General features: G+C 43.8%; 1 protein-coding gene across 5 annotated transcripts in view; it reads left to right on the forward strand.

Moving 5' to 3' along the window:
- LOC144326387 (fragile X messenger ribonucleoprotein 1-like) overlaps window positions 1–24,073 on the forward strand; it is a 182,646-nt gene extending 158,573 nt beyond the window's left edge. For 4 of the 5 annotated variants that reach the window (XM_077922954.1, XM_077922955.1, XM_077922953.1 and 1 more), the window contains 3 exons: window positions 21,346–21,525; window positions 22,157–22,236; window positions 23,525–24,073. In XM_077922954.1, the coding sequence (XP_077779080.1) occupies window positions 21,346–21,525; window positions 22,157–22,236; window positions 23,525–23,686 (422 nt within the window). In that variant the 3' untranslated portion in view covers window positions 23,687–24,073. The remainder of the gene's footprint in view (window positions 1–21,345; window positions 21,526–22,156; window positions 22,237–23,524) is intronic. The other variant, XM_077922952.1, reaches the window with a different exon arrangement.
- Window positions 24,074–25,949: the final 1,876 nt, after the last annotated feature.

Raw genomic sequence — 25,949 nt, forward strand, 5'->3', positions numbered from 1 at the left:
TGCTACTTTCTGCCTAAAGATAAACAAACTGCGCCGCTTTCAAAATCATGACAATGTGATATCCTATTTACAAGCAATAAATGTGAATAAAGAGCCAAGGTGAAGTGTAAGGGGGCTTTCCCCCCTCCTCTCTTACTTGACTTGGAACAGGGCGGGGCAGCCGCCCTCCATTTTGAAGCTCTCTTTCAACTTGACTTTCCTGCATGTAGAACCACTGACTCATGTTGATTCACCCCCTGAACAAAGTTTCCTTGGTATAGAGCTATGAAACTCCAGATATATTAGCAATTTAATAATGGTGGTGGTACAATAAATATCACTATAAAAGCTGAAAGTCCGTGGAGATATTGATTTGTCATTTAATAAGTATCAAACTAAGTAATATCTGTTGTTTTCTTATGTATATAAAGTGCTCCTTCATGTGCCAAGTTAAAAGCTCCTGACTATTATATATATGTGAACCTAGGAGCTCAAAGGGGTGAATGTTTGCGTTTCCTACAGAGCGGAAGTCGTTCATTTGGTTTTTTCCCCTTCTTTTTTTTGTTCTTTTTTGTTCTTTATCTTTGTTTTATTGTTGAGTGTATTAAGTAGTTTTCTTTTTCTTTTCTTACTGTTAGTGCTGATATTATATTAATAATTGTTGGCTATTGGTATATATTTGAGCCTACCCTTTCAGAATCCTTTTTACTGTTGATAGAACTACTTTCCACCTTTCTCTCCTTTCTCTCTACTTCCTTCTTTGAAAATTTTCAAATAATAATTATTTGATTGGGAATACTTAAAGTTAATTTCAGTGTTTATATAAACGTAACGGGTAGAGTCTGCCTTATATATACTTAGATATGTAAGAATGTTAATTATTCATATATTTTGTAATCCATATGTTAAATATAAGCACGGTTAATATATGACTCAGGTTGGAGCGCTAATAATTTTTAGTATATTTGGTTTATATTAGGCCTTCCAAACAATTTTGCTGAAGATAAATAGAGGACAGGAAAGCTTACAGATTAAAGCCATAATGAGAATTATAAGTATGAATGTCAAGGGGTTAAAGGAAAAGAAAAAACAAATCCTAACACTTAAATATCTCTAGTCATTAAAGGCTGATATAGGTCTATTACAGGAAACACATTTGACAGAACAAGGGGCTTAAACTTTGAAAAGTCAATGGGTAAAAGAAGTTCTTTCAACAAACTTAAGACGAAAATGCCAGGGGAGTCACAATTTTATTTAGGAAAGGCTGGCCTTATGAAATACAAGATATAATAAGAGAGGAAGATGGTCGATGCTTAATAATTGTAATTAAAACAGAAGGGACAGAAATAGCAATAGTAAATGTCTATGCCTCAAACACTGATGACCATAAGTTTATTCACAACTGCTTTAAGAGATTACACTTTCAGCACTTGATAATGGGTGGAGACTTTATTGAAATTTTAGATCCACAGATGGATACCACCTGAGTAGCCAGGAAAAACAGGACAAAGGTTAGAGAGACAGTTAATAACTATATGATACAGTGGAATTTAGTGGATTCATGGAGACTGCATCATCCTAAGGAAAAATCATATACATATTTTGCAGAAATTTATAAAACCCAGCCTAGAATTGACTTTTTTTCTAACATCAGCATCATTACATCCCTTTACTAGTCGATGTGACATTGATATTCCCATTATAGCTGATCACTCAGCAGTAATACTGGAATATAATTTATCTAAAACCCAGGAAGGTATGAGGAGATGGTATCTTAATATAGCATTATTAAATGAAAAAAACTTGATTCAATATATAACCCAAGAAACACAAATATATTTTAAAAATAACTCCAAATCTTCAACATCAAGACTGATGGAATGGGAAGGATATAAAGCTTACATCAGAGGGAAGAAAAAATCCTTCTCTGCCAACAAAGCCAAGCTGCAAAGATTAAAAGAAAATAATCTAAAAATTTCTTGAAAAACACTATGGGGTGATATGGCAAATAACCCATCTACGGTTACATATGAAAGAATACAACAACTAACATTAGAACTGAATAATATACTAGCTCAAAAAATTGAGTTCAGCCTACTAAGTCTAAGACAAATATATTGGGAACAGGGAGAAAGACTGACAAAAATTATAGCTAATCATCTAAAACAAAAGAAAGCGAACCAAATAATACCCTTAATAAGAAATGAAAATAACATCGCAGCAACCTCATCAGTAGATATCAATCATGAATTTGGCGGCAAAATTACAGAAAGTTGTTCAAAACTTTACTCAAACAGGTTTTATAAAAACAAGACAAGCTACAGATAACATCAGATTAACAATAGATTTGATAGATTTAAACAAAGATGAAGAGGCGTTTATGATATTGGCATTAGATGCAGAAAAGGCTTTTGACAGAATATATAAAGAATGCATAGGGTTTGTGTTACGTAAATTTGGTTTCCCTATAGAATACTGTAATTGGATTAAAATGTTTTGTAAAAACCCAATGTCCCGGATTGTTACAAATGGAAGAATTTCAAATTTGATTAGTTTAAATCAAGGAATGAGACAAGGATGTCCTCTTTCTCCGTTATTATTTAATCTCTGCCTGGAACCATTAACAAGAGCAATAATTCAGGATGAGCATATCAAGGGTGTAAAGCACAACAAAGATAATTACAAAATTGTATTATCTGCGGATGATATCCTTTTATTTATTTCAAAACCAGAAGATACAATTCCAAAAACTATGGAGAAAATAAAAACCTTTGGCAGAATATCAGGATATTCTATAAATTTGACAAAATCAGAGATTTTACCAATTGGGCCAAGGGCTACATTGTATAGAAAGCATCAATTTCGGATGTGCAAAGACTTTATTAAATACTTGGGTATAATGATATAGACCAAATTGTAAAATTAAATTTGAATCAAATTATAAATGAGATTTCTTTTGATATTGAAAGGTGGGGACCTCTAAACCTCTCCCTTTGGGGAAAGGTTAATGTACTCAAAATGAATGTGGTTCCAAAGCTTTTATACACCCTTAGGGGATTACCAATACATATTCCCAAATGTTACTTCCAAAAAATAAATCAGCTATGTAGATCGTGCCTGTGGGGTACAAAAATATCACTACATAAAATGCAACTTCCAACTAAGGAAGGTGACTTTGGTCTCCCAAATCTGGAACTATATCACCAGGCCTACCTTCTGAGTAAGACTAGTGATTGGAGAGCTAGCAGGAATCTCAATTAGGCTACTCTGGAATATAGTTTCTTTGAATCTCTTGTAGGGTGGACTAAACTCGGCTCCAATTTTATGAAATATCCTATTATCCTGGAGACTATTAAAGCACCTATAAAAATTTGGATGAATATAAATAAAAATAATAAGGATGATCCCTATCGGCATGAGAAATTAACAATATGGGCCAACCCAAAATAAAAAATTGGAAATCAAGTAATAATTTGGCAAAATTGGATGAAAAAAGGTATTTTGACATTGAATCAATTAATTGATGAAAATTACAAATTTGTGGAATATAAGACTTTGCAAGTAAAATATGGATTAACCAGTGAAACACAATGGCAATACATCCAATTGAAACATATGTTGGAAAGGCAGTTTGGCCCTCACGCTATAGCAGCATCAGGAACACCCATGCTGCTACAAGATTTAATCTCTGCAACAAAAACAAGAAACTCTACACTTGCGCTATATCCAACCCTACTCAACAGGAAGAAATATGATTTAGAATATGATAGACAAAAATGGAGTGAAGAGTTAGGGGTACAGATAACAAATGTCAAGTATAAAATCAACAGAAATAGCCTCTGTGGATCTAAGACTAAGACTTATTCAACAGAAAATAATATTCAGAGTCCACTGGACTCCAGCAAAACTATACCAGAAGAAAATAACAAGTTTAGACAACTGCTGGAGATGTGGGAGTAAAAATGCGAACTTAGTACATATGATGATTAACTGCCCGATGATAAGATCATTTTGGTGCGAGGTGAGGATATTTATAGCAAGAGTAATAAAGAGAAATTGTTAATTAGTGAAATTGAATTTAATTCTAAATTATATTCCGGAAACGTGGGAGATTACAAGGGGTAAAAAAAACATGGATGTACCGTGCTATATTAGAAGCAAAAAAACTTGTTTTGATGAATTGGAAGAGCTGCAAAAAGATTCCATTGAGCACATGGATTGATAATTTGTACAGATTAGTTACATACGAATGAATTGCATGTTGTCGCAAATTAAGAAAGGATAAATATGAAGAAATCTGGAAGGAATATTTAAGCGATAAGGCGGATAGTGGTGGGAAGTAGGGGGAGGAGAGAAAGGTGGGAAAATGTTAAAAAGGTATATGAGTGTATTCAAATCTGAATTGTCAAATTGTGTTATTAGTGTTGTTATGGTTTTTGTTGTATGTGTCTTTTGCGGTTGTTGTTTGTATTGAAAAAATTATTAAATTTTTTTTTTAAATGACTGCTTGAGGTGGTGGCAGGCTGGGTCTTGGAGTTCCCTAACCTATTGGTTTGAGGGGACTTCAACGTCCATGCTGATGGCACCCCCTCCTCACAGGCTCTGGACCTGGTGTCTTCCATGGCGACATTAGGACTCTCCCAGTTTGTTTTGGGCTCCACACACCAAGCAGGCCACACGCTGGATTTGATCTTCGGCACAGGTATAGATATGATCATGGCCTCCCCTGTGGAGGTGCCATGGTCTGATCACTACTCTCTGAAAGCCAGGATTGACTTCCCGCCCCCCCCCCCCGCCCCCGGGTTTGCCCGCGGAGGCTGATGGATCCTGATGGATTCCGTCAGGCTTTGCAGGACCTTGCTCCCCCTGACGGCTCATTAGATGAGCTTGTCAAGAGCTGGAATAACCGACTCTTGGCGACCATCAGTGAGATCACACCTAGACGCCCCTTCGACCCCGTCGAAACTGAGCCCCTTGGTTTACCGACGAGCTCCAAAAAGTGAAGCTGGACCTCAGACGTCTAGAGCGAGTATGGCAGCGTGCTCGTGACGGAGCATCAAGAACATCTTAAAAGATACTTATGAAAGCCTATGAGAAGGCAGTGAAAGCTGCTAAGAAGACTTACTTCTCAGCTTCCATTGCATCCACTAGCTCTCGCCCGGCACAACTTTTTAGAATAATTAGGTCCTTAATGTCCCCAGAGGGACAACAAAATTTAAATACTAATCTGACACATAACTATGAGGCATTTGCGAGCTTTTTTGCGGAAAAAGTCTTGCTTCTCTGCTGTGACCTCCCTGCCAATTTGGATTCAATAACAGAACTGTTCTTGGGTCCAATATTGGACCACTTCGATCGGATACTCCCAGCCGATGTGGACAGACTCCTCTGAGCTGGAAGGCCCACCACCTGCCTCCTTGACTGTACCCGTCTTGGCTGATTAGAGCGTGTCCAGACGAGGTGCAGATCCCCCTTGGGTGATATCATCAGTTTGTCCCAGGGGAGTTGAAGGAGGCAGTGGTGTGTCCGCTCTTAAAGAAAACATCTTTAAGAGCTATGCAAATACCACCTGGTTTCGAACCTTTCATACCTGGGTAAGGTAATGGAGAGAGCGGTTGCTGAACAGCTTGATAGGTTTCTGGATGAAACATTGGCTTTGGACACATTTCAGTCTGGCTTTCGCCCTGGTTATGGGACCAAGGCGGCTCTGGTCACCCTAACAGACAATCTTCGTAGGCAGCTGGATTGAGGCGGGTCGGGACTGCTGATTCTTTTAGATCTGTCAACAGCCTTTGATATGGTCCTCCATGAACATTTGGACCACCGCCTTGCTGACGTGGGGTTTCAGGGCACAGCCCTACAATGGCTGCACTCTTTTATCTCAGGTCGGGGACAGAGGGTGCTGCTGGGGGAGGAGTTGTCATCACGACACCCTTTGGTGTGTGGAGTGCCGCAGGGCGCAATCCTCTCCCCGATGATTTTTAACATCTTTATGCGCCCCCTTGCCCAGCTTGTCCAGAATTTCAGGCTGGGTTGTCATCAGTATGCTGATGACACCCAACTGTATCTGTTGATGGACGGCCATCCTGACTCGGCCCCAGACACACTGGCCAGATGCTTGGAAGCTGTGGCTGGATGGCTACGTGGGAGCCGACTGAAGTTAAATCCTTCGAAGACAGAGGTCCTCTGGCTGGGTCGGGATGACATGGGGTTGGGGGGCCTAACTCCCATCCCTTGTGGGGGCTCAATTAGTACCAGCGCCCTCTGTTAGGAGTTTGGGTGTAACCTTCGACGCCTCCCTTTCTATGGAGGTGCAGGTTGCAGCTGTAGCAAAGGCGGCATTTTTCCATGCGGGGCTGCCCTTGAAGCTCACCCAGAAACTCCAGCGGGTGCAGAATGCCGCGGTGAGGCTCCTTACGAGGTCCTCGCTGCTGGACCACATTCATCCAGTGCTATACCAGCTGCACTGGCTCTCGGTGGAGTACAGGGTCAGGTTTAAAGTGCTGGTTTTAACCTCTAAAGCCCTATACGGCCTAGGACCCTCGTACCTACAGGACTGCCTCTCCTGGTATGCCCCACAGAGGACCTTATGGCCTGCAAATAACAAGACTTTAGAGGTGCCGGGTCTCGAGGTTAGACTAGCCTCGACCAGGACCAGGGCCTTTTTAGCCCTGGCACTGGCCTGGTGGAACACTCTGTCACAAGAGACCAGGGCCCTGTGAGATTTGACATCTTTCCGCAGAGCCTGCAAGAAGGAGCTGTTCTGCCAGGCCTTTGGTCCAGGCCCAGTCTGACCCTCTTCTTTCCATGAAACCCTGTATGTAAGTGGCCCCCTTGGCCCTTTCTATCAGCCCATATGGGACCAGCACAGGTGACCAGGCCTGACGAATATTTAATATTCTTACCTTCATGGCTGTGATTTGTGGGTTGTCCACTTAATTTTATTTTGATTTTACTGTGATTTTGAGCTGTGTTTTAATCAGTTGTTTGATTTTGTGTTTTTAATGTATTATATATTTGGTGTTAGCCACCCTGAGCCCGGCCTTGGCCAAGGAGGGTGGGATATAAATAAAAATTATTATTGTTGTTGTTGGTCTGGAACATTCTATCTTTAATAGCTTCTGAATTCAAAAATACCAGGCAGTCTCCAGGCATTTTCCTCATCTGCAGCATTTTAGATTTAATTCTATAGATCTTGTCCACAGAGTTGTCCAGGATTTATTTATCCAGTTCCAGCCATGTTGCTAAAGCCTCAAGTACAGTGGTGCCTCGCAAGACGAAATTAATTCGTTCCGCAAGTCTCTTCGTCTTGCGAGTTTTTCGTCTTGCGATGCACGGTTTCCCATAGGAATGCATTGAAAATCAATTAATGCGTTCCTAGGGAGACCGCCTTCAGACCAGGTCCGGGGACAGTCTGTCCCCCAACCTCTTCTGAAGGCTGGGGGGGGGGACACAAGGGCTTTTCTTCCCACCCCCAGCATTTTAAAAAACCCCGGGACAGCGGAGGACTTCTCCGCTGTCCGGGGCAATCTTAAAATGCTGGCGGGCAGCATTTTAAAATCGCCCAGGACAGCGGAGGACTTCTCCGCTGTCCGGGGTGATTTAAAAGCCCCTGGGAAGGCAGGCAGGGGGGACAAAGATTTTCGCCCCCCGCCCGCCTTCAGAAGAGGTCCTGGACCTCTTCTGAAGGCGGGCGGGGGGCAAAAGTCTTTGCTCCCCCCTGCCTGCCTTCCCGGGAGAGCGGAGAAAGGCAGCGCGTTTCTCCACTGTCCCGGACGGCTTTTGAAGGCAGGCGGGGGGGAGTAAAGATTTTCGCCCCCCGCCCGCCTTCAGAACAGGTCCTTGACCTCTTCTGAAGGCGGGCGGGGGCGAAAGTCTTTGCTCCCCCCTGCCTGCCTTCCCGGGAGAGCGGAGAAAGGCAGCGCGTTTCTCCGCTGTCCCGGATGGCTTTTGAAGGCAGGCAGGGGGGAGCAAAGACTTTCGCCCCCCGCCCGCCTTCAGAAGAGGTCCTGGACCTCTTCTGAAGGCGGGCGGGGGGGCGAAAGTCTTTGCTTCCCCCCCTTCAAAAGCTGTCCTGGACAGGCTTCGCGGACCTCTCCGCAAGCAGCGGGAGCGCTCCCGCTGCTTGCGGAGAGTTGCCAGCATGCCGAAGCCTGCGCGCGCTGAGATCAGCGCGCCCAGGCTTCGCGGCCCCGCCGCCCGGCATCGGAGCTTCGTTCCAATGCTGGGCGGCGGGAGGAGGCGTTCCCGCCCCGCCGCCCGGCATCGGAGGCGGGAGGAGGCGTCCCCGCCCCGCCGCCCGGCATCGGAGCTTGGTTCCGATGCCGGGCGGCAGGAGAAGGCGTCCCCGCCCCCGCCGCCCGGCATCGGAGCTTGGTTCCGATGCCGGGCGGCGGGAGGAGGCGTCCCCGCCCCCCCCCGCCCGGCATCGGAGCTTGGTTCCGATGCCGGGCGGCGGGAGGAGGCGTCCCCGCCCCGCCGCCCGGCATCGGAGCTTGGTTCCGATGCCGGGCGGCGGGAGGAGGCGTCCCCGCCCCGCCGCCCGGCATCGGAGCTTGGTTCCGATGCCGGGAGGCGGGAGGAGGCGTCCCCGCCCCGCCGCCCGGCATCGGAGCTTGGTTCCGATGCCGGGCGGCGGGAGGAGGTGTCCCCGCCCCGCCGCCCGGCATCGGAGCTTGGTTCCGATGCCGGGCGGCGGGAGAAGGCGTCCCCGCCCCGCCGCCCGGCATCGGAGCTTGGTTCCGATGCCGGGCGGCGGGAGGAGGCGTTCCCACCCCGCCGCCTGGCATCGGAGGCGGGAGGAGGCGTCCCCGCCCCGCCGTCCGGCATCGGAGCTTGGTTCTGGACCTCTTCTGAAGGCGGGCGGGGGGCGAAAGTCTTTGCTTCCCCCCCTTCAAAAGCTGTCCTGGACAGGCTTCGCGGACCTCTCCGCAAGCAGCGGGAGCGCTCCCGCTGCTTGCGGAGAGTTGCCAGCATGCCGAAGCCTGCGCGCGCTGAGATCAGCGCGCCCAGGCTTCGCGGCCCCGCCGCCCGGCATCGGAGCTTCGTTCCGATGCCGGGCGGCGGGAGGAGGCGTCCCCGCCCCGCCGCCCGGCATCGGAGCTTGGTTCCGATGCCGGGCGGCGGGAGGAGGCGTCCCCGCCCCGCCGCCCGGCATCGGAGCTTGGTTCCGATGCCGGGCGGCGGGAGGAGGCGTTCCCACCCCGCCGCCCGGCATCGGAGGCGGGAGGAGGCGTTCCCGCCCCGCCGCCCGGCATCGGAGGCGGGAGGAGGCGTCCCCGCCCCGCCGCCCGGCATCGGAGCTTGGTTCCGATGCCGGGAGGCGGGAGAAGACGTCCCCGCCCCGCCGCCCGGCATCGGAGCTTGGTTCCGATGCCGGGCGGCGGGAGAAGGCGTCCCCGCCCCGCCGCCCGGCATCGGAGCTTGGTTCCGATGCCGGGCGGCGGGAGGAGGCGTTCCCACCCCGCCGCCAGGCATCGGAGGCGGGAGGAGGCGTCCCCACCCCGCCGCCCGGCATCGGAGCTTGGTTCCGATGCCGGGCGGCGGGAGGAGGCGTTCCCGCCCCGCCGCCCGGCATCGGAGGCGGGAGGAGGCGTCCCCGCCCCGCCGCCCGGCATCGGAGCTTGGTTCCGATGCCGGGCGGCGGGAGGAGGCATTCCCGCCCCGCCGCCCGGCATCGGAGGCGGGAGGAGGCATCCCCGCCCCGCCGCCCGGCATCGGAGCTTGCTTCCGATGCCGGGCGGCGGGAGCAGGCGTCCCCGCCCCGCCGCCCGGCATCGGAGCTTGCTTTTGATGCCGGGCGGCGGGAGGAGGTCCGAGGACAGTGGGGAAGACGCGCTGCGCTTCCCCGCTGTCCCGGAGATTTCCCTATGGGCTTTCGTCTTGCGAAGCAAGGCCATAGGGAAATTCGTTTTGCGAAGCGCCTCCAAAATGGAAAACCCTTTCGTCTAGCGGGTTTTCCGTCTTGCGAGGCGTTCGTCTTGCGGGGTACCACTGTATTCTTTTAAGTCCTGCTCACCTTCTTCTGAAACATTTCTTAGGCAGACCACCAGTTCTTTCTGCTTCATTTCTGCTACAGCCATAGCATCCCACATCATTTCCTGAGTTACATACACTCCTTGTACCTCTACCTTCAGTTTTTCATGTTCCCTTTTCACCCCTTTCACCTCCTCCTGTGTATGTTTGGTTTTCTCCTCCATCCCTTTTAATCCTGTTTCTACCTTTGTGGTTCTAGCATTTAATTCCTTCATTTGTCCCTTAATTTCTAACACTGTTTTGGATTTTTTTTCAGTGTGTGTAGCTAATGAATTTACAGTCTTTTAAAAATCACTACTAATCTCCCTTTTAAATTCTGCAAAAAGATCTTCCAGTTCAGATCTTGTGTCTTCCTGGACGGAGGGTTTTCTGCCTGGTGTTGGCGTTGGTACTTTTTTCATTGCCGTATCTGCTCTTTTACTTTACAGCAGCCATTTCCCAGCCTTGGCTGACTTGTTTTTACAGCTAGACAAACACAGCATAGCTTCCCCACCAAGTGCCATGCTGCTTGGCCTTATCAGGCCTTTTCAAGATCACTTCACAGAGCCTAAAACATACTCTGTTTCACTTCAGTTCATACTATAAAACATCCATACACTTGTACTTTATCTTAATCTAAAATGTAAGGGTATAAGTTGGAAAAGCTTAATGCATAAGTTGGAAAAGCTTAATGTATTAGTACTTAGTAGTACTTATGTTGTATCAAAAAGAGTGATAGCTGAGTAATTGACAGTACATAACCTTTTTTACGCAGTATATATGGAGAAAGAAAAGTAAAATAGTCCAAACCGTAGGTTCTTTCAAATCCACTTGGTTTAAAAGCTTAAAAATAAAATAAAATAAAAAGAGGAGCAGGTGATTCAGTTCCCTTCATAGATAGTTCAATATCCAGTAGAAATATAGGTCAGTGTTCCCATATAATTGTAGTTCCAAAATAATTGAAAGAAGTTTTGACAGAATTTAATGTGTAATCCAGTCTTGCTTATTAAAAGTTGACACGGTGTTGACCCCAGGATCTCCAATTTCTTCAAGAGGGTATTAACACCCTTCCAAATTAATGGAAGTGTCTCTTTCTTAATCCCTTCTGTCTCCAAGTTCAATATTAATATATTACAGAGTCTGTGTCAAGTTCAAATGCACTTTCAAGTTCAGGTCTATTGTTCAAGTTCAAGTTAACAAACATTTTAAAGGTCTGTAAAGTATCCAGATTGGTATTTAAAGAGCTTTGTAAAATCCTTTGTCCTTGTCAGCCATTAGCTGTTTTAACTTTCAAGGCTAGTCTGCAACTTTTTCACTTGTAAAGTTTTTCATGCAGTTTAAATACCCAGAAATGGGAGTGGACTTCCTTTTTATCCTGTTTTGCCGAATTAGTAATTAACAATTAATTTCCTTCTCACCTTGCTAATCAGCTTGAATTGGAATAGTAGGTGTTGATGGCTGGTTCAGAGACTTTGCTCTGCTGGTGCCTAAATCGCCGGCTTTTCCTCAGCTCCCCCCCCCCCCTTTCAGAGCAGAGGCAGAGACCGGAGTCCGAGCTGCCGATGCGATCCGCAGGGCCGCTAGACACCTCAAACTTTCCTTTGAGGCTTTTTGGGTGATAACGCCGAGGCTGGTGCCTCCCCCCCAATGCCTTAAGGAGTAACATTCTAAGCCTAATTTATTGCAAATTAAATCAAACAGAACAGAACAATGAAAAACATGGCTTCTCTCTCTGTCTTCCTTGGAGAAAGAACTGCAAAAGCAATAGCTATGCAGAGCGGAAACAGCATATCTCCCTTTCCACTCACAAGATTCCAATAATCAGTGCTGGAATGTAAACAGACATGTGACATGTAACAATCCCACACATCTGCAGCACGGGAGGAATGGAATTCTCAACATCCTCCCCCATTTCATGTAACCCGCTTCAGTATTTCAGCCTAACTGCAACTGCTGTACATAAACCTGAAGTTGTTCCGTGTCAACAACTTTTGACAACAGATCTGCAGGAATTTCCTTTCCTGGCATGTAGGACACCTGAATGAGTCCTTTCTGGATACACTCTCTTGCACAATGTAATTTTATCTGCAAGTACTTGGTTCTTTGCTTACATCCCTCAGAAGTTAGCAAAGACAGACACAACCTGTTGTCTTGGTAAACCTGTATAGGACATCTTACATTAACCCTCATGTCCTCAAACAGTTGCAACAACCATTCACAATCCAAAAGTGAATATGACAGTGCATTGAGTTCAGCTTCACAAGAACTTAAGCTCACTGTTGTCTCCTTCTTGCACGACCAGTCAAACAGACACTGGTTGTACATGTAGCATACCCCGGAAGTGCTTTTGCCATCTGTGATGTCACAAGACCTCCAGACTTCTGATTAGTGAATTTCAGTCTGTAGTGCATGGTACCCTTCAGGTAGCATGCTATGCGCTTCAGTGCTTAGCAGTCCTTAACCGTAGGATTGTTGGCGTGTCTGCTCAGCAAATTGGTGCTGACAGCAAAATCAGGTCTTGAACACCTGGCAATAAAATTTAGCTTACCTAGAACACATCTGTACAGTGTACCATCAGAAAATGCTTCATCAGTATCATCTAACTGAAAACCTGTCACCATTGGTGTATCCACAGGGTTTGCATCAACCAAGTTCAGTTTGGTTAATACATCAGCAATTTTCTGTGATTGGTGTACCATGATATCAGCTCCCTGGTTTCTATCCAACTCCAGAGAGAGATAGTTGGTTACCTCACCAATATCCTTCATGTCAAAATGCTACTTCAGTTGAGCTAGGGTGCCATTGTATAAGGCCTGATCTTTCCAAAAGAAAAGAAGATCATCAACAAAACATACACAATACAGTTTGTTTTGCCCCTCCTCTTTGACAAACACACATGGATCTGCTTTGCCTTGGTGAAATCCTAGAGAAAACAATGTCTCTGTTAGTTTAGAGTTCCAACACCGGGCACTCTGTGTGAGACCATACAGGGATTTCTTAAGAGCACAAACCAATCCCTCCTTTACCCGTACTCCATCAGGTGGAAGTATATAAATTAATTCATCCAGGTCTCTGTACAAAAATGCTGTGTTCACATTGTGATGCAAAACGTTTAGTTTCTTCTCTGCAGCAATTTTGAGCATAAGCCCAATGTTCTCATGTTTGACGGTGGGTGAGTATTTCGACCATAATGGCGAATAGATTAAAGAAATACCTGAATAGAGCGATCCACAAAGACCAAGCCGGATTCCTGCCTGGTAGGCAGATAAAGGATAACGTAAGACATGTAGTTAACATAATCGAATACCTGGATCATAGGACTGATATCCCTGCTGCCCTAATTTTTATAGACGCCGAAAAGGCTTTCGATAATGTATCCTGGCAATTCCTTATTAAATGCATGGAGAGGGTAGGAACAAGTGGGCCATTCCTAGAAGGTATTAGAGCGATTTACTCAAACCAAAGAGCGAAACTTATCATCAACAGTAACCTGACAAATTCATTCACGATCACAAAAGGTACAAGGCAGGGGTGTCCATTATCACCCCTGTTATTTATCATGGTCCTGGAAGTTATATTGAATAAGATCAGAGAAACATCGGAAGTAAGAGGGATTAAGATAGGTAAAAAAGAATATAAAGTAAAGGCCTATGCCGACGATCTAGTAATATCAATAGAAGAACCTCTAGAAAGGATAAATACAGTTATGGACTTAATGGAGGAATTCGGAAGGTTATCTGGGTTTAAACTAAACAAAACTAAAACAAAGATGTTGATAAAGAACTTAGATGAACAATCCCAAAATAAAATCGAGTTGGAATCCGGGATAAAGATATCGAAAAAGGTTAAGTATTTGGGTATTTGGGTCTCAACAAAAAATATAAATTTGGTGGAGGATAATTACAACAAAACCTGGAGGGAATGTAAAAGAGATCTAGACAGCTGGAGTAGATTACACCTCTCATGGGAGGGGAGAATGGCTGCCATCAAAATGAACATCCTCCCAAAAATGATATTCTTATTTCAAAACATTCCAGTAATCAGGGGCACAACAATGTTTAAGGACTGGCAGAGGACCCTATCCAGATTTATCTGGCAGGGCAAAAGGGCCAGAATCAAATATAAATTGCTCACTGATAGAAGAGACAGAGGGGGGTTCGCGGTCCCGAATCTGCAACTATACTATGAGGCCTCGTGCCTATGCTGGGTCAAGGAATGGATAGTTTTGGATAACACCGACCTACTGGACTTGGAGGGCTTTGATGCTAGGTTTGGGTGGCATGCATACCTATGGCATGATAAGGGGAGAGTGCACAAAGGCTTCGCTAATCACATAATAAGAGGGGCGTTGTTGGAGGTGTGGAACAGATGTAAGAACTTGGTAGAAAAAGACACCCCATGGTGGCTGTCACCCATTGACATTCTAGCAATCAAGAAACCAAACATGGAAGGTAAAAGGTGGACATATGTTGATCTTTTGAAAAGATCTGAGAAAGGATGGGAAATTAGACCCTACGAAGAGTTAAAAGACAAACTAACGGGGTGGTTACAATTCCACCAAATTAATTCCTTATGGAATGAACATAAAAAAGCCGGAATGAGTAAGAACAAGTCCAAGTTCCAGTTAGAAATAATAGAAGGGAAGTCTAAACTCTTAACCAAAATGTACAACCAACTACTAGATTGGGACACTATGGATGAGGAAGTTAAAGAGGTTATGATCAAGTGGGCCATAGACTTAGGACACCCCCTAGATTATGAAAAATGGAAAAAATTGTGGAATAAGGACATGAAATTTTCGGCGTGTGTCGGACTCCGAGAAAACATGGGAAAGATGATGTACCGTTGGTACATCACCCCAAAAAAATTAGCTAAAATGTATAAAACCGGAGATAAGACCTGTTGGAAATGTAAAAAGAAAGAGGGAGACTTTCTCCATATGTGGTGGTCCTGCGATGAAGTGAAGAAGTTCTGGGGCTCTGTTTATGATGAAATAAAAAAGATTCTAAAGCATACCTTGCCTAAAAAACCTGAGGCATTCCTCTTGGGAATGGTGGGGAACGAGATTAATAAGGATGACCAAACCCTATTTCAGTATGCAACAGCAGCCGCTAGGATACTGCTAGCGCAGAACTGGAAAAAACCTAACATCCCAACAATCAGGGACTGGCAAACCAAGTTAATCGAATATATTGATTTAGCAATAATGACACAGAAGATCAGGCATCAGAAAAATACCAAATTTATTAATGATTGGAATAAATTTTTATCATATATGGAGACGATACTAGGAAACACCAAAATCACAGTAGGTATAATATAAAAACCGCGAGGTAAAAAACGATGATTAGTTAGAGAAACTGCTGTATATACTGTTGAGATATAGGTCACGTCGCGGTGGTGGGAAGTCAAATAATGTAATAGATTGTATAATGACTTTTGTACCTTATACTTTTTTCTTTTTCTTTTTTTTTTCTTTTCTCTGTTTTTGTTCCGTTTTATTGATAATGTATTTGTGCTTTTAGATGCTGGATTAAAATAAAAAATTTTAACTGTTAAAAAAAAAAAATGATAGTCTTGACCTGGTACCTGTGAAAAACCTCGGGTGACCAATCTGGTTTTGTGCCATTCTGGTCTGTCTTGGCCTTAAAGACCCATTTGCTATCAACCAGCTTCATCCCTGGTACCAATGGAACTAGTTCCCATGTTTTGTTCCTCTCTTAAGGAATCAAGTTCAGCTTTCATGGCATTTAACCATGGCTCAGCATCCTCTGAGGTTAAACTCTGGACCTCTTGGAAGCTTGAAGGTTCCCAAACCTTCTCTGAGTTACTAACAACAGCTGTATCTGCTTTGGCTGTTTTAGCAAACTCCTCAGCATACCTTTTGGGTTGTTTACCCTTTGTTGCATACTATATGCAAGTCTTCCATGCTAGGCTTCTCCTCTTTAGGAGAATGGTGGCCTATGGTGAACAGTGGTTCCTCCAATTCAGTGTCAGACCCTTCAGACGGTCTGAGAGAGGCTTTCGCACTTTTGTAGTCTGCTGTGTCAGATTCACTGTCACTGTCAGCAGCAGCACTACCACCTCCCCCTGAACTGGCAATTGAACCTGTGTCATCATCAGATTCTTCACCCTCATCAGCATCAGGGTGACTTTGGAAGAGTCCCGCATTGTCTCCCCACTTTGCATTGTACTGAACACTTCTGGTGAATCTTGCCGTCTTCATGTCAGACATTAGCACTCTGTATGCACCTTTCTCGTATCCCATAAAAATACCATGCAAACCACGTTTGCTGAGCTTGCTGCTCTGAGGAGTGTGAACCCACATGTCAGAACCAAAAATTCTCAGGAGCTTGACAAATGGTTTCTTACCAAACAGCTTCTCATAGGGAGTGCATCCTATTGGTGAAGAAATTCTGTTATACACATATGTGAAACAGTTCAGAGATTCAGCCCAATATGAATCAGGCAAATTTGCATCATGCCCTGTAGGGGAGTCTGATTTGCTCTTTCACAGAGACCATTCTGCCATGGTGCTCTGGGATTGGCAACATCATGCTGGATTCCCTTCTCAGCTAGAAAAACCTCAAATGGCTGAGAACAGAACTCCCTGCCCCGGTCAGTGAAAAGACAACCCACCTGTCTTTTGTGAACATTCTGCAGCCAAGCACAGAATTCCTGGAATCTAGGAAATGCTTCTGACTTCTGCTTAAGCATGAAAATATGAATATATCTGGAAAACTGATCTATCAGTACCATGAAAAATTCTGCCTTGCCTAATGATGGCTTTAGTGGACCAACAAGGTCTGCGTGCACAATCTGGTAGGACTCCTTGGCTTCCCTGCCAGACACCTTACCCTTTGGAGCAACTCTGACCTTGTGTTCTGCACATGATTTACATTTCATGTGAAATTTGCAGGGTTTAATAGACACCCCCCTGGACCAGATCAGGCATCAGATGACCCAGTCTTCTGTGGTGGTCATGGATACAACCTGCATGTAAAATTTTGTTAGTAGACACAGCATGGTATGTCTCACTATTTTGCATATCAACACCAACAGCATCATCATAAGAATAAGACAACAAGAACAAGCCATTAACACAGTCAGCATATAAAATGTCCTTTCCGTTGTTCCTGATGGTGCATTTCTGTTTACTGAACTTAATAGTAAAGTCTTGCACTGTCAGCTGAGAGATGCTCAGTAACTTGTCCGCCAAATCTGGAACAAAAAGCACGTTGTGAATCGTGGTCCACCAACTTGGATGCAAGACAGTTCCGATGCCTTCCGAATGCAACGACTGACCGTATGCCTGGTGCACAGTTCCCTTCTGTGGCGTAAACGTGACAAACAAATGTTGGTCTCTGCAAAGATGGCGTGTCACCCCAAAATCTATGATGAAAGCTTCCTAGACTGTTGGACTGGAACAGTGTGTGACCAAAGCCTTGTGTTACGCAGGTTTAGGCTTGCCAGAGCTCTTGCTCTTGCTCTTTGAGCCTTTACAGCCTTTGCCAGTTTCCTCTTTGGCCTTTGGGCGTTGTCTTCAATCCCTCTGCATGTGCCCCATTCTGCCGCAAGAGAAACACCTCACTGCTTTCAGAGCTTTGGCGCCATCTAGTGACTGCATCATTGGTTGGGGTGACAAGGCAGTCAGCTTCCCCTGAACACAACCTGCAGCTTTTCGGCGATCATCCTCATTTTGGAGAACCGCACATGTTGCACTGTCAGATCGGCAGTGGGTAAGACAACCAGCTGTGAAGCTATGCTATCAAACGAACTGTCTAACGAATCCAGGAGCAGAAAGCAGAACAGAGATTCCGGGATTTCAGTCTGTCTCTGTAAACAGACATGTGACATGTAACAATCCCACACATCTGCAGCACGGGAGGAATGGAATTTTCAACACGCCTCACCTCGACGCTTCCCCCATGGACCTCTGCAATGCTGGGCTTGACGGAGCTGTCAAACCCACTGTCCGTCCGCCATTCGTGCCGACCCGGAAGTAGAACTTAGTTTCTACTGTTCAGTATGTGTGATTAGGCTAAGCCCTGCACAAGTTCAGACACTACTCTCCATATATCTTGACACTTCGCTATTGAATTATATATATGCTTTAAATACAAGATAATTTTTTCTTTACAGTGGTACCTCAGGTTAAGAACTTAATTTGTTCCGAAGGTCCATTCTTAACCTGAAACTGTTCTTAACCTGAGGTACCACTTTAGCTAATGGGGCCTCCCACTGCTGTTCTCTGTTCTCATCCTGAAGCAAAGTTCTTAATCCGAGGCTCTACTTCCAGGTTAGCGGAGTCTGTAACCCAAAGTGTTTGTAACCTGAAGCGTCTGTAACCCGAGGTACCACTGTATTCTTTTCTTTGACAGATAGTCCGTGTGGAAAGTTATGAAAAGGTATCTAATAGAATCAAATATAATAATATTTTTTTTCTTTATTACTTAAGAGGAAAGAGAAATCTCCCTGTAGTCCATAGAGTCTCCCTGTAGTCCATTATGTCCCTTTGAACTACAGTTCAAGGGGGGTGATGTGTCAGGGACTGGGTGGATGAGGAAGAGTGGTGGCAGCCAGTTGCACAGGAGATGCCTGAGGGTGACACTGGAAGGAGATTTTGAATCTGGTTCAGACTGGTGGGACAGCAAGGAACCATCAACAGGTGAAACCAGCAGGGAAACATTAGAGCCAGAGAGTGGGGGTGAAGGGGAGAGGCTCAATGTAGGCACAGACTCTGATAGGGAGAGTGCAGAGGCTGCGTCTCCTGCTCGGCAAGACAGTCCTCTTCCTGGTTCTTTTTCCCTTTCTCAGCTCAATAACAGAGGGTAGAAAAAAGAGCAAATTGATTAAGTAGAGCTGAGTCACAGTGGAAGACTGCTGAGAGAGACTTGTGTCCTGGCTCTCTGGGTGTGAAGCAATAAAAGTTAATTGCCTACAAGTCTCGTGCCGACTTCTGATTTACAGCATCAGGCAATGGTCAGGAAGCCTATTCTGGCAGCCTGACATGATGGCAGGCACTGCACAGGCTCTTAGGTTGAGACAAGTTCTACCCAGGGCACAAAGGTGTGAAAAGCTTCATGTTACAGGGGAAGCTTTTTTCACAGGTGTCAAAACATTGTTGAGTATTGTTACGTTCTTTCTCCTCTGGTTGGAGAATTCAAGCTGGTACCTCAGGTGATATCATCAGCTTATGTTCATCTCACGTTCTGGGCCTAGCTACAGGACATGATGGTGTCATGCCATGACTTGCTCTGGTGGTGGTTTTCTCCCTCAGTCCCTTCAGCAGCTTCTGTTTCCATTCCAATATTTCTTCCCCTGGTTGATGAGAATTCAGGTAACTATTCCAGATCCAGTGAAGAGGGAGCTACAGTGGCAGGAATTATTCCCCAGTTATTGAAGGTAATAACTCTGGAGATGCAGAGATTGATCCTGTCTACTGATGCCAGTCTGAGTTGGCATGCTCATCTCAACTAGGGGACAACAACCTAGACTTCTGGACCATTTACCTTTGGGTGTAGTTGGTTGGATGTTCAGGGCAGCCGTTGGTAAGGGCCTATGTGAACATCCCACTGCTCCTCATTCAGCTGGCCAGTGGAAGACCTCGCCACACACCTAGTCATTGCACAGTTTTTGTCATTCATCTTGTGCTTTCCATGTCTCTGCAGCGAATAGATTTTCTATTGGGGCTCGGGGCTCGCTATTAGCTTTCCCTCTTTTTACTCTGATTCCTCTTGTGATCCAGGAGATTCAACAACTGTAGGCTTAAGTGGTCTTTGTGGCCCCATTAGGACTGGGGAGACCACAGTTTGGGGGTCTAATCATTCTTTCTGTGTGAAACCTGTGCATTCTTCCAGTCCAGGAGGATCTGCCATTGCAAAGCTCAGCTGTGCACCTGCAGCTGGTCATTCTTTATCTAACAGTCTGACAGATGAAAGGCTGTGGCTGTCTCAAAATGGTCATTTCTGGAGTGTTGTCTTCCAAGATGGCTTTCTGTAGTTTCATACATAGCAGCTCATGTAGGGTCTATCTGACCTGGTAATTCTGCTGCTGGGATAGATTTCTTGGAGGAAATCCACAGAAATCAGGACATTATTCTGCCTTCCTTCCATCCTTCCTTCTGAGCGTGAATGGCATTCACTGGATCTCCATAGGGATTTACCTAAAGAGAACAGAGTCCTTCCTGTCATCTGACTCTGTTTGTTTATTTTCAGCCTCAAACAATGGGGAAGAAGGTATCGTCAGCTCTTCTGTTTTGTTGGCTGCATCACCAAATGTTACGAAATCTCTGGGTCTGCTATTCTGCTGCTGTCATGGCTTGGTTGACAGCTTCAACCCTTGTTAAACATTGTAAGCTGGATGTTTACAATTCTGCCAAACCATCCTTCGGCAGGAGGGTATTACAATAGGTAGTTTCCCAGTAAGGAGGCAGGCCCACCCCCCCCTCAGCTGCCACCATCATCAGGTAATCTTTGTCATCCAAGGATCCCCTCCTCTCTGCAAGATAGTGTGACATTGGACCTACCATGAAGGTTCATTTTATGCAGGGAATGGAGGGGATCCTACTTGCCCTAGGAGATTTGAGTTTGATCTGTGCTGAGGGCTTCCTCCCACCCTTGTTTTCTTTTCTTGGTTGTTCTCTCTCTAACCGGGTATCAGTGGTTCATTTGGGGAGTTTTCTCTATTCTGTTCTTTGAGACAGTTACTTTTTGACCATTTGATCTCTGCTGTATGCTGCAAAGTGATGTTGCTGAGAGTGCCTTCAGTTTGGAACACTCCTTTTTAAAGGTTTGTGTGTAGGTTCTTTACTTGAGCATGGATACCTTCAACTGGAGAGGTCACCCTCCCACTGCAAGGTAAGAACAGCTCTAATTTGCATATTCCTGCCTAGTAGAGTGAGTTGGAAGGACAACTCATCTGAGGAGCCCACCATTCCTTGCAGAAAATGAACCTTCACAGTAGGTCCAGTTCACAATCTTTATGTTGTCATTGTGTGGAACAGCCACCATGCATGTAACATGTAATCAGGACCTTTACTGCACCTATCTCAAAACAGTTGTTGTTGTTTTTTTATAAAAAAAACCTCATAGAATTAATTCATTCCAATTTTTGACACTAGTGAATAGAGCTGAGATCACTTTTCTGAAATGGATAAACTGGTTAAATTAATCAATTAATCCAGACTAGAACTTTTACATTGTCCTCACTGCAAAATACTACAGCAGCAATCAGAAATTCTTTCCTTAGAGAGAGACTAGTTTTAACTGGTGGTTTTTTAGTTGGTTTTTTTCACTAAAATATCATGAAAGTAGACTATGGTATGTCTTGGTTTATTTAAACTCTTGTTAGGAGCTAACTCTGAAGCATCCAATGCTTCTGAAACAGAGTCTGATCACAGAGATGAGCTTAGTGACTGGTCATTAGCTCCAGCAGAAGAAGAGCGCGACAGCTACCTTCGCAGAGGAAATGGGCGAAGGCGTGGTGGAGGTGCACGTGGTCAAGGAGGAAGAGGTTGGGGATGTTTCAAAGGTGAGTATATGATGATGGTGCTGGATGGCAGATGAGCTATTAGGACTCTTACTCAAGCCCTGTGCAGCAGGTATATGTCTGAAATGAAAGAATGAAGTCTATAGATTTGCAAAAAAAAACACACAAAAAACATTGTAAGAAAGAAACTCTTTAAACTGAATCAGAGCAAAACCAAATCACACCAGAACTATACTTCATGCGAACTGAGGAATGATAGAGCCAAAGTAGCAACTGGCATTTCCAGAAGCAGGAGAATACAGAGAAGAAAGACAAAGCAGTAATGAGAGTTGTCCGCTCACAAGGAAGCCACTAAATCCAACCTGGTTGCTTCCTACACAATATATATCCTGAAAATTGCACAGCCTAGGATTTATCAAGCCAGGTTTGCTATAGGACCCTAGCCTATGTGGGTGTGCCTCCCACCCCTTTTCCTAAACTTTTCTGTGATTTTTGTCTGTCCTAATGTGTCAACATTGGTTTTTGACTAGAAATGTAAGAAATTCCATTATCTGCATTTGTATATAAGTTTTCTACCAGTGTACTCAGTGCAGTTTATTGTTTTAAAAGGAAATATACAAAAAACAAAGCAATAACATGGAAGACCTTTCTAAAATCCAATTTTGATGTGCAGGAAATGAACAGTCACGGACAGATAACCGTCAACATAATTCAAGAGATACTAAAGGGAGAACAATGGATGGGTCACTTCAGGTAAAAGAAAATGCTCTCTGTACTATCAGCATCTGCATTCATGGAGTTGCTCTTGGCAGTCATGGAGTGATGAAGTCATGGATACTCATCCTTGTCTGCACAAGAGTTTGACCCCCCCCCCCCAAGCTACTGTGTTTAAACCAGCCATTGAAAGTTGCTTCATTAACAGCATAGTATGTTAACCAGTGGTCTTTGTCCACTGACTGAATAAATCCATCAGCAGAATGGACAGCGTGGAACATTTTTTTGGCAATTTCCTCTTCAGTCCCCTGTTACCCCTAAATGTACATGGGTAAAGGGGACACCTTGAGCTGGAGCCAGGAATGGTGGGAATCACCTAAAATTGCAGCCTGCCTCCCTTCTATTGGTGACTACTTTCCATCAGTGAACAGACACCATTGGATACCACCCCAAATTATTTTACAGTGGAACCTCAGGTTACGACGGGGATCCGTTCCGGAGGGCCTGCCACAACCCAAAAATGGCACAAGTCGAAGTGCCGCGTCTGTGCGCGTGCAGCGCAATTTAGCGCTTCTGCGCATGCGCGAGTGGCGAACGCGGAAGTAACATGTTCTGGTACTTCTGGGTTTGCCGTGGACGTTCGCTGAAGCGGACGCAGAACGAGGTTTGACTGTACTTCAGTTTTTAAGATGCATCATTTCCAAAGGGTTAAGGAGAGTAATACTTTAGACCAGCTGACATCATAAAAACTCTGAAATGCATTTAATTAATCTTATTTCAAAAGAAACAAACACTGTTCAAGTTTTACTACTTTAGCTTACATGTAAAAAATAAGCTTGCATCTTGTTTGAAAGGTAAGTTTTGTTGGATTTGTCTAGAAAATGAATTCTGCAAAATAACTAATAGCTAGGATATATAATGTTGAATTAAATGTTGCAGAAAATGCTGATCTTTATACAAGCCTTCACACCTTAACACTGTTAAAAGTACTTCACTTGGATTCTTCTTAACTGTACACTTCTAGAATACAGTGGAACCTCGGGTTACGGCAAGGCTCCATTCCGGAGGCCCTGCCGCAACCCGAAAATGATGCACGTCGAAGCGCTGCGTCTGCACACATGTGGTGCGATTTAGTGCTTCTGCGCATAGCACGATTTAGCACTTATGCAAGCAGAGGCGGACGCGGAACAAGGTTTGACTGTATATTTCATTTGCAGAAGGCAGGGGAATAACTTTTTTTCTAAGAAATGCCCTCCAACAGCTCTTCATACGTGTCCCTTTTTAAATTATCAAATGATTATGCTTTATATAACCATATTTGTTTCAGATTAAAATTGACTGCAATAGTGAAAGGAGTGTCCACACTAAAACAGCACAGAATACGTCCAGTGAAGGTAGCCGGTTGCGCACAGGTAAAGATCGTAACCAGAAGAAAGAGAAGTCAGACAGTGGGGATGGTCAGCAACTGTTGGTGAATGGAGTACCGTAAAATTGATAATTGGAGTAGTCATATTTCCTACACTGTTTGAGTAAAACTTATTCCACATTAGAGAAACTTAGTAGGCCAAAGACAAATAGTAAGCAGGATGGCACAGGCATGAAATGAATATTAAAAAAATCTTTTTGCCTTTTTAAATATCAGCATACAGTTTCCCCAAAAATAAAATGTTATACTTGCATTAAAAAATACCTTGAACTTCTGAAAAAATGTTTTCAATTACATATTGCATTTCAAATGATGAAAGAATCCTTTTGCTTGTTTTAAAAATACTGAACTCTGCAATAGTATTTCTGTTCAGCTGTACCATTTTAACGCATCTAGTTAATCACTGCTAAATTTCAAATTTCAGAATAAATAGTGTTTGTGGTAATCAAATTGGGCTTCTGTTTTCAATCCATTAAAAGTTCCTCATTTTAAACATTAAAAAGTTATGTTTTATGTCTTGTGTCAGTTCACATTTTGATTCACTTTGTCAATATTTCAGTGAACCTCAATATACATGTAATATAACTAAATTGTCATTTTCATAGCAAAAAGTTCTATGAACTGTGCCTTTTTTATATCTTGCCAGGTAGGAGTACTGTATTTGGATGCAGAAATCAGGGAAGATGAGTTGGAAACACTAAATGTACAATATATGTAGCAAAATTTCTCCAACAATTAGTACTTTAATAGAAGAATGCAGGCTTTCAATAATGTTTTCCTTGCATAAACATCAAGTAAGGCAGTTTATAAGAATAAGAAATTTATTTTGCACTGAAGATACTGGCAGTTTATGTTACTGAGATTGTATGTTTCGTTTTTGTTTTCTTTTTAGACAAGACAGGATAAGTTTTTAAAAGACATTCCCATTTGTGACAAACAAAAACAATTTCTGGATAGCTCAGTGGGTTTGAGTGTGGTGCTGATAACACCAAGGTTTGATCTCCATATGGGATGACTGCATATTCTGGGACTGCAGGGGGTTGGACTAGATGATCCTCAGGATCCCTTCCAACTCTCCATTTCTATGATTCTAATTCATATTTACCGAGGAAACGAATTGCAGCTTGTTCATAATCTATTAGTGTGTGTCTGCTGTTTGGCCAGAGGACCCATTTAAAATAATAGCTTTCTTTTCAGTTCCCCTACAGTTTTTGGTATAGTTGAAATTTGGAATCTATCTCAGACTATAGAGGAAGTTTATTGCTGTATGTGAAACTTGGGAAAATTCAGGGATAGCATAGCTTAACAGCCTTGGAAACAGAACAGTCTTACAAGGTCTTGTATACAAGTAGATTCAAAACATGTGACTGAAACTGGCATTAAGTTTAGTTGCCCATAATAGGGGGTTGGGAGATGCTTTCTGTTTCTGATCTTAAATGAAGTTTACTTGCAAAAAAACAGTATAACAGGACCTTCTTTTTTTTGGGGGGGGGGGAATGGATCTTCATTTTAAGCTATTCTATTTTTATTAAAATTACTGCAGTAGGAGTGTTGCTGATTATGTACAGATTTGTACAAACCTTGCTACTGTCTCTGTGTTGTGCATTCTTGTTTCTCTGCGTTTAAAATTTTTTCCTTGCATACAAACAAGTATTTAAAAATGGTGCAACCTGCATACAACTTAACAACTATTTTAAAAATGTCTTAAATATTGCCAAACATTAAACGTTGATTTCTAGTTATTTATTTTTGAGGGAATGTATAGTATTTGAAAACTGAATTTGGTACCTTCCACATATCTATAAGGTGTTTGGTTTAAAATACTGTAATGAACCAAGGAAGAATGACCTAGTTATGTCATTGCTCTTGGGCATTATTATCTGTACATATTCACTACAACAAATTATATTTTCTGTTGACATTTGTTTGCTTATAGTGCAATATATTTTATATGCAAGCTGTTTCAATAAAGTTTGGTCTTCCTCTACTAATGGATGTTGATGCAATCTTTATAAGTGATTACTTTCAAAATCAACAGAATGGGAAGAACCAGAGATCTGTTCAAGAAAATTGGAAATATAAAAGGAACATTTTGTACAAAGATTACCATAATAAAGGACAAAAGTGGTAAGGACCTAACAGAAGCAGAAGACATCAAGAAGAGGTGGCAAGAATACACAGAGGAATTATACCAGAAAGATATGGATGTCTCGTACACCCCAGGTAGTGTGGTTGCTGACCTTGAGCCAGACATCCTGGAAAGTGAAGTCAAATGGGCCTTAGAAATCACTGCAAATAACAAGGCCAGTGGAAGTGATGGTATTCC

This window comes from Podarcis muralis, chromosome W, assembly GCF_964188315.1.
Source record: "Podarcis muralis chromosome W, rPodMur119.hap1.1, whole genome shotgun sequence".
Taxonomy (NCBI): Eukaryota; Metazoa; Chordata; class Lepidosauria; order Squamata; family Lacertidae; genus Podarcis; species Podarcis muralis.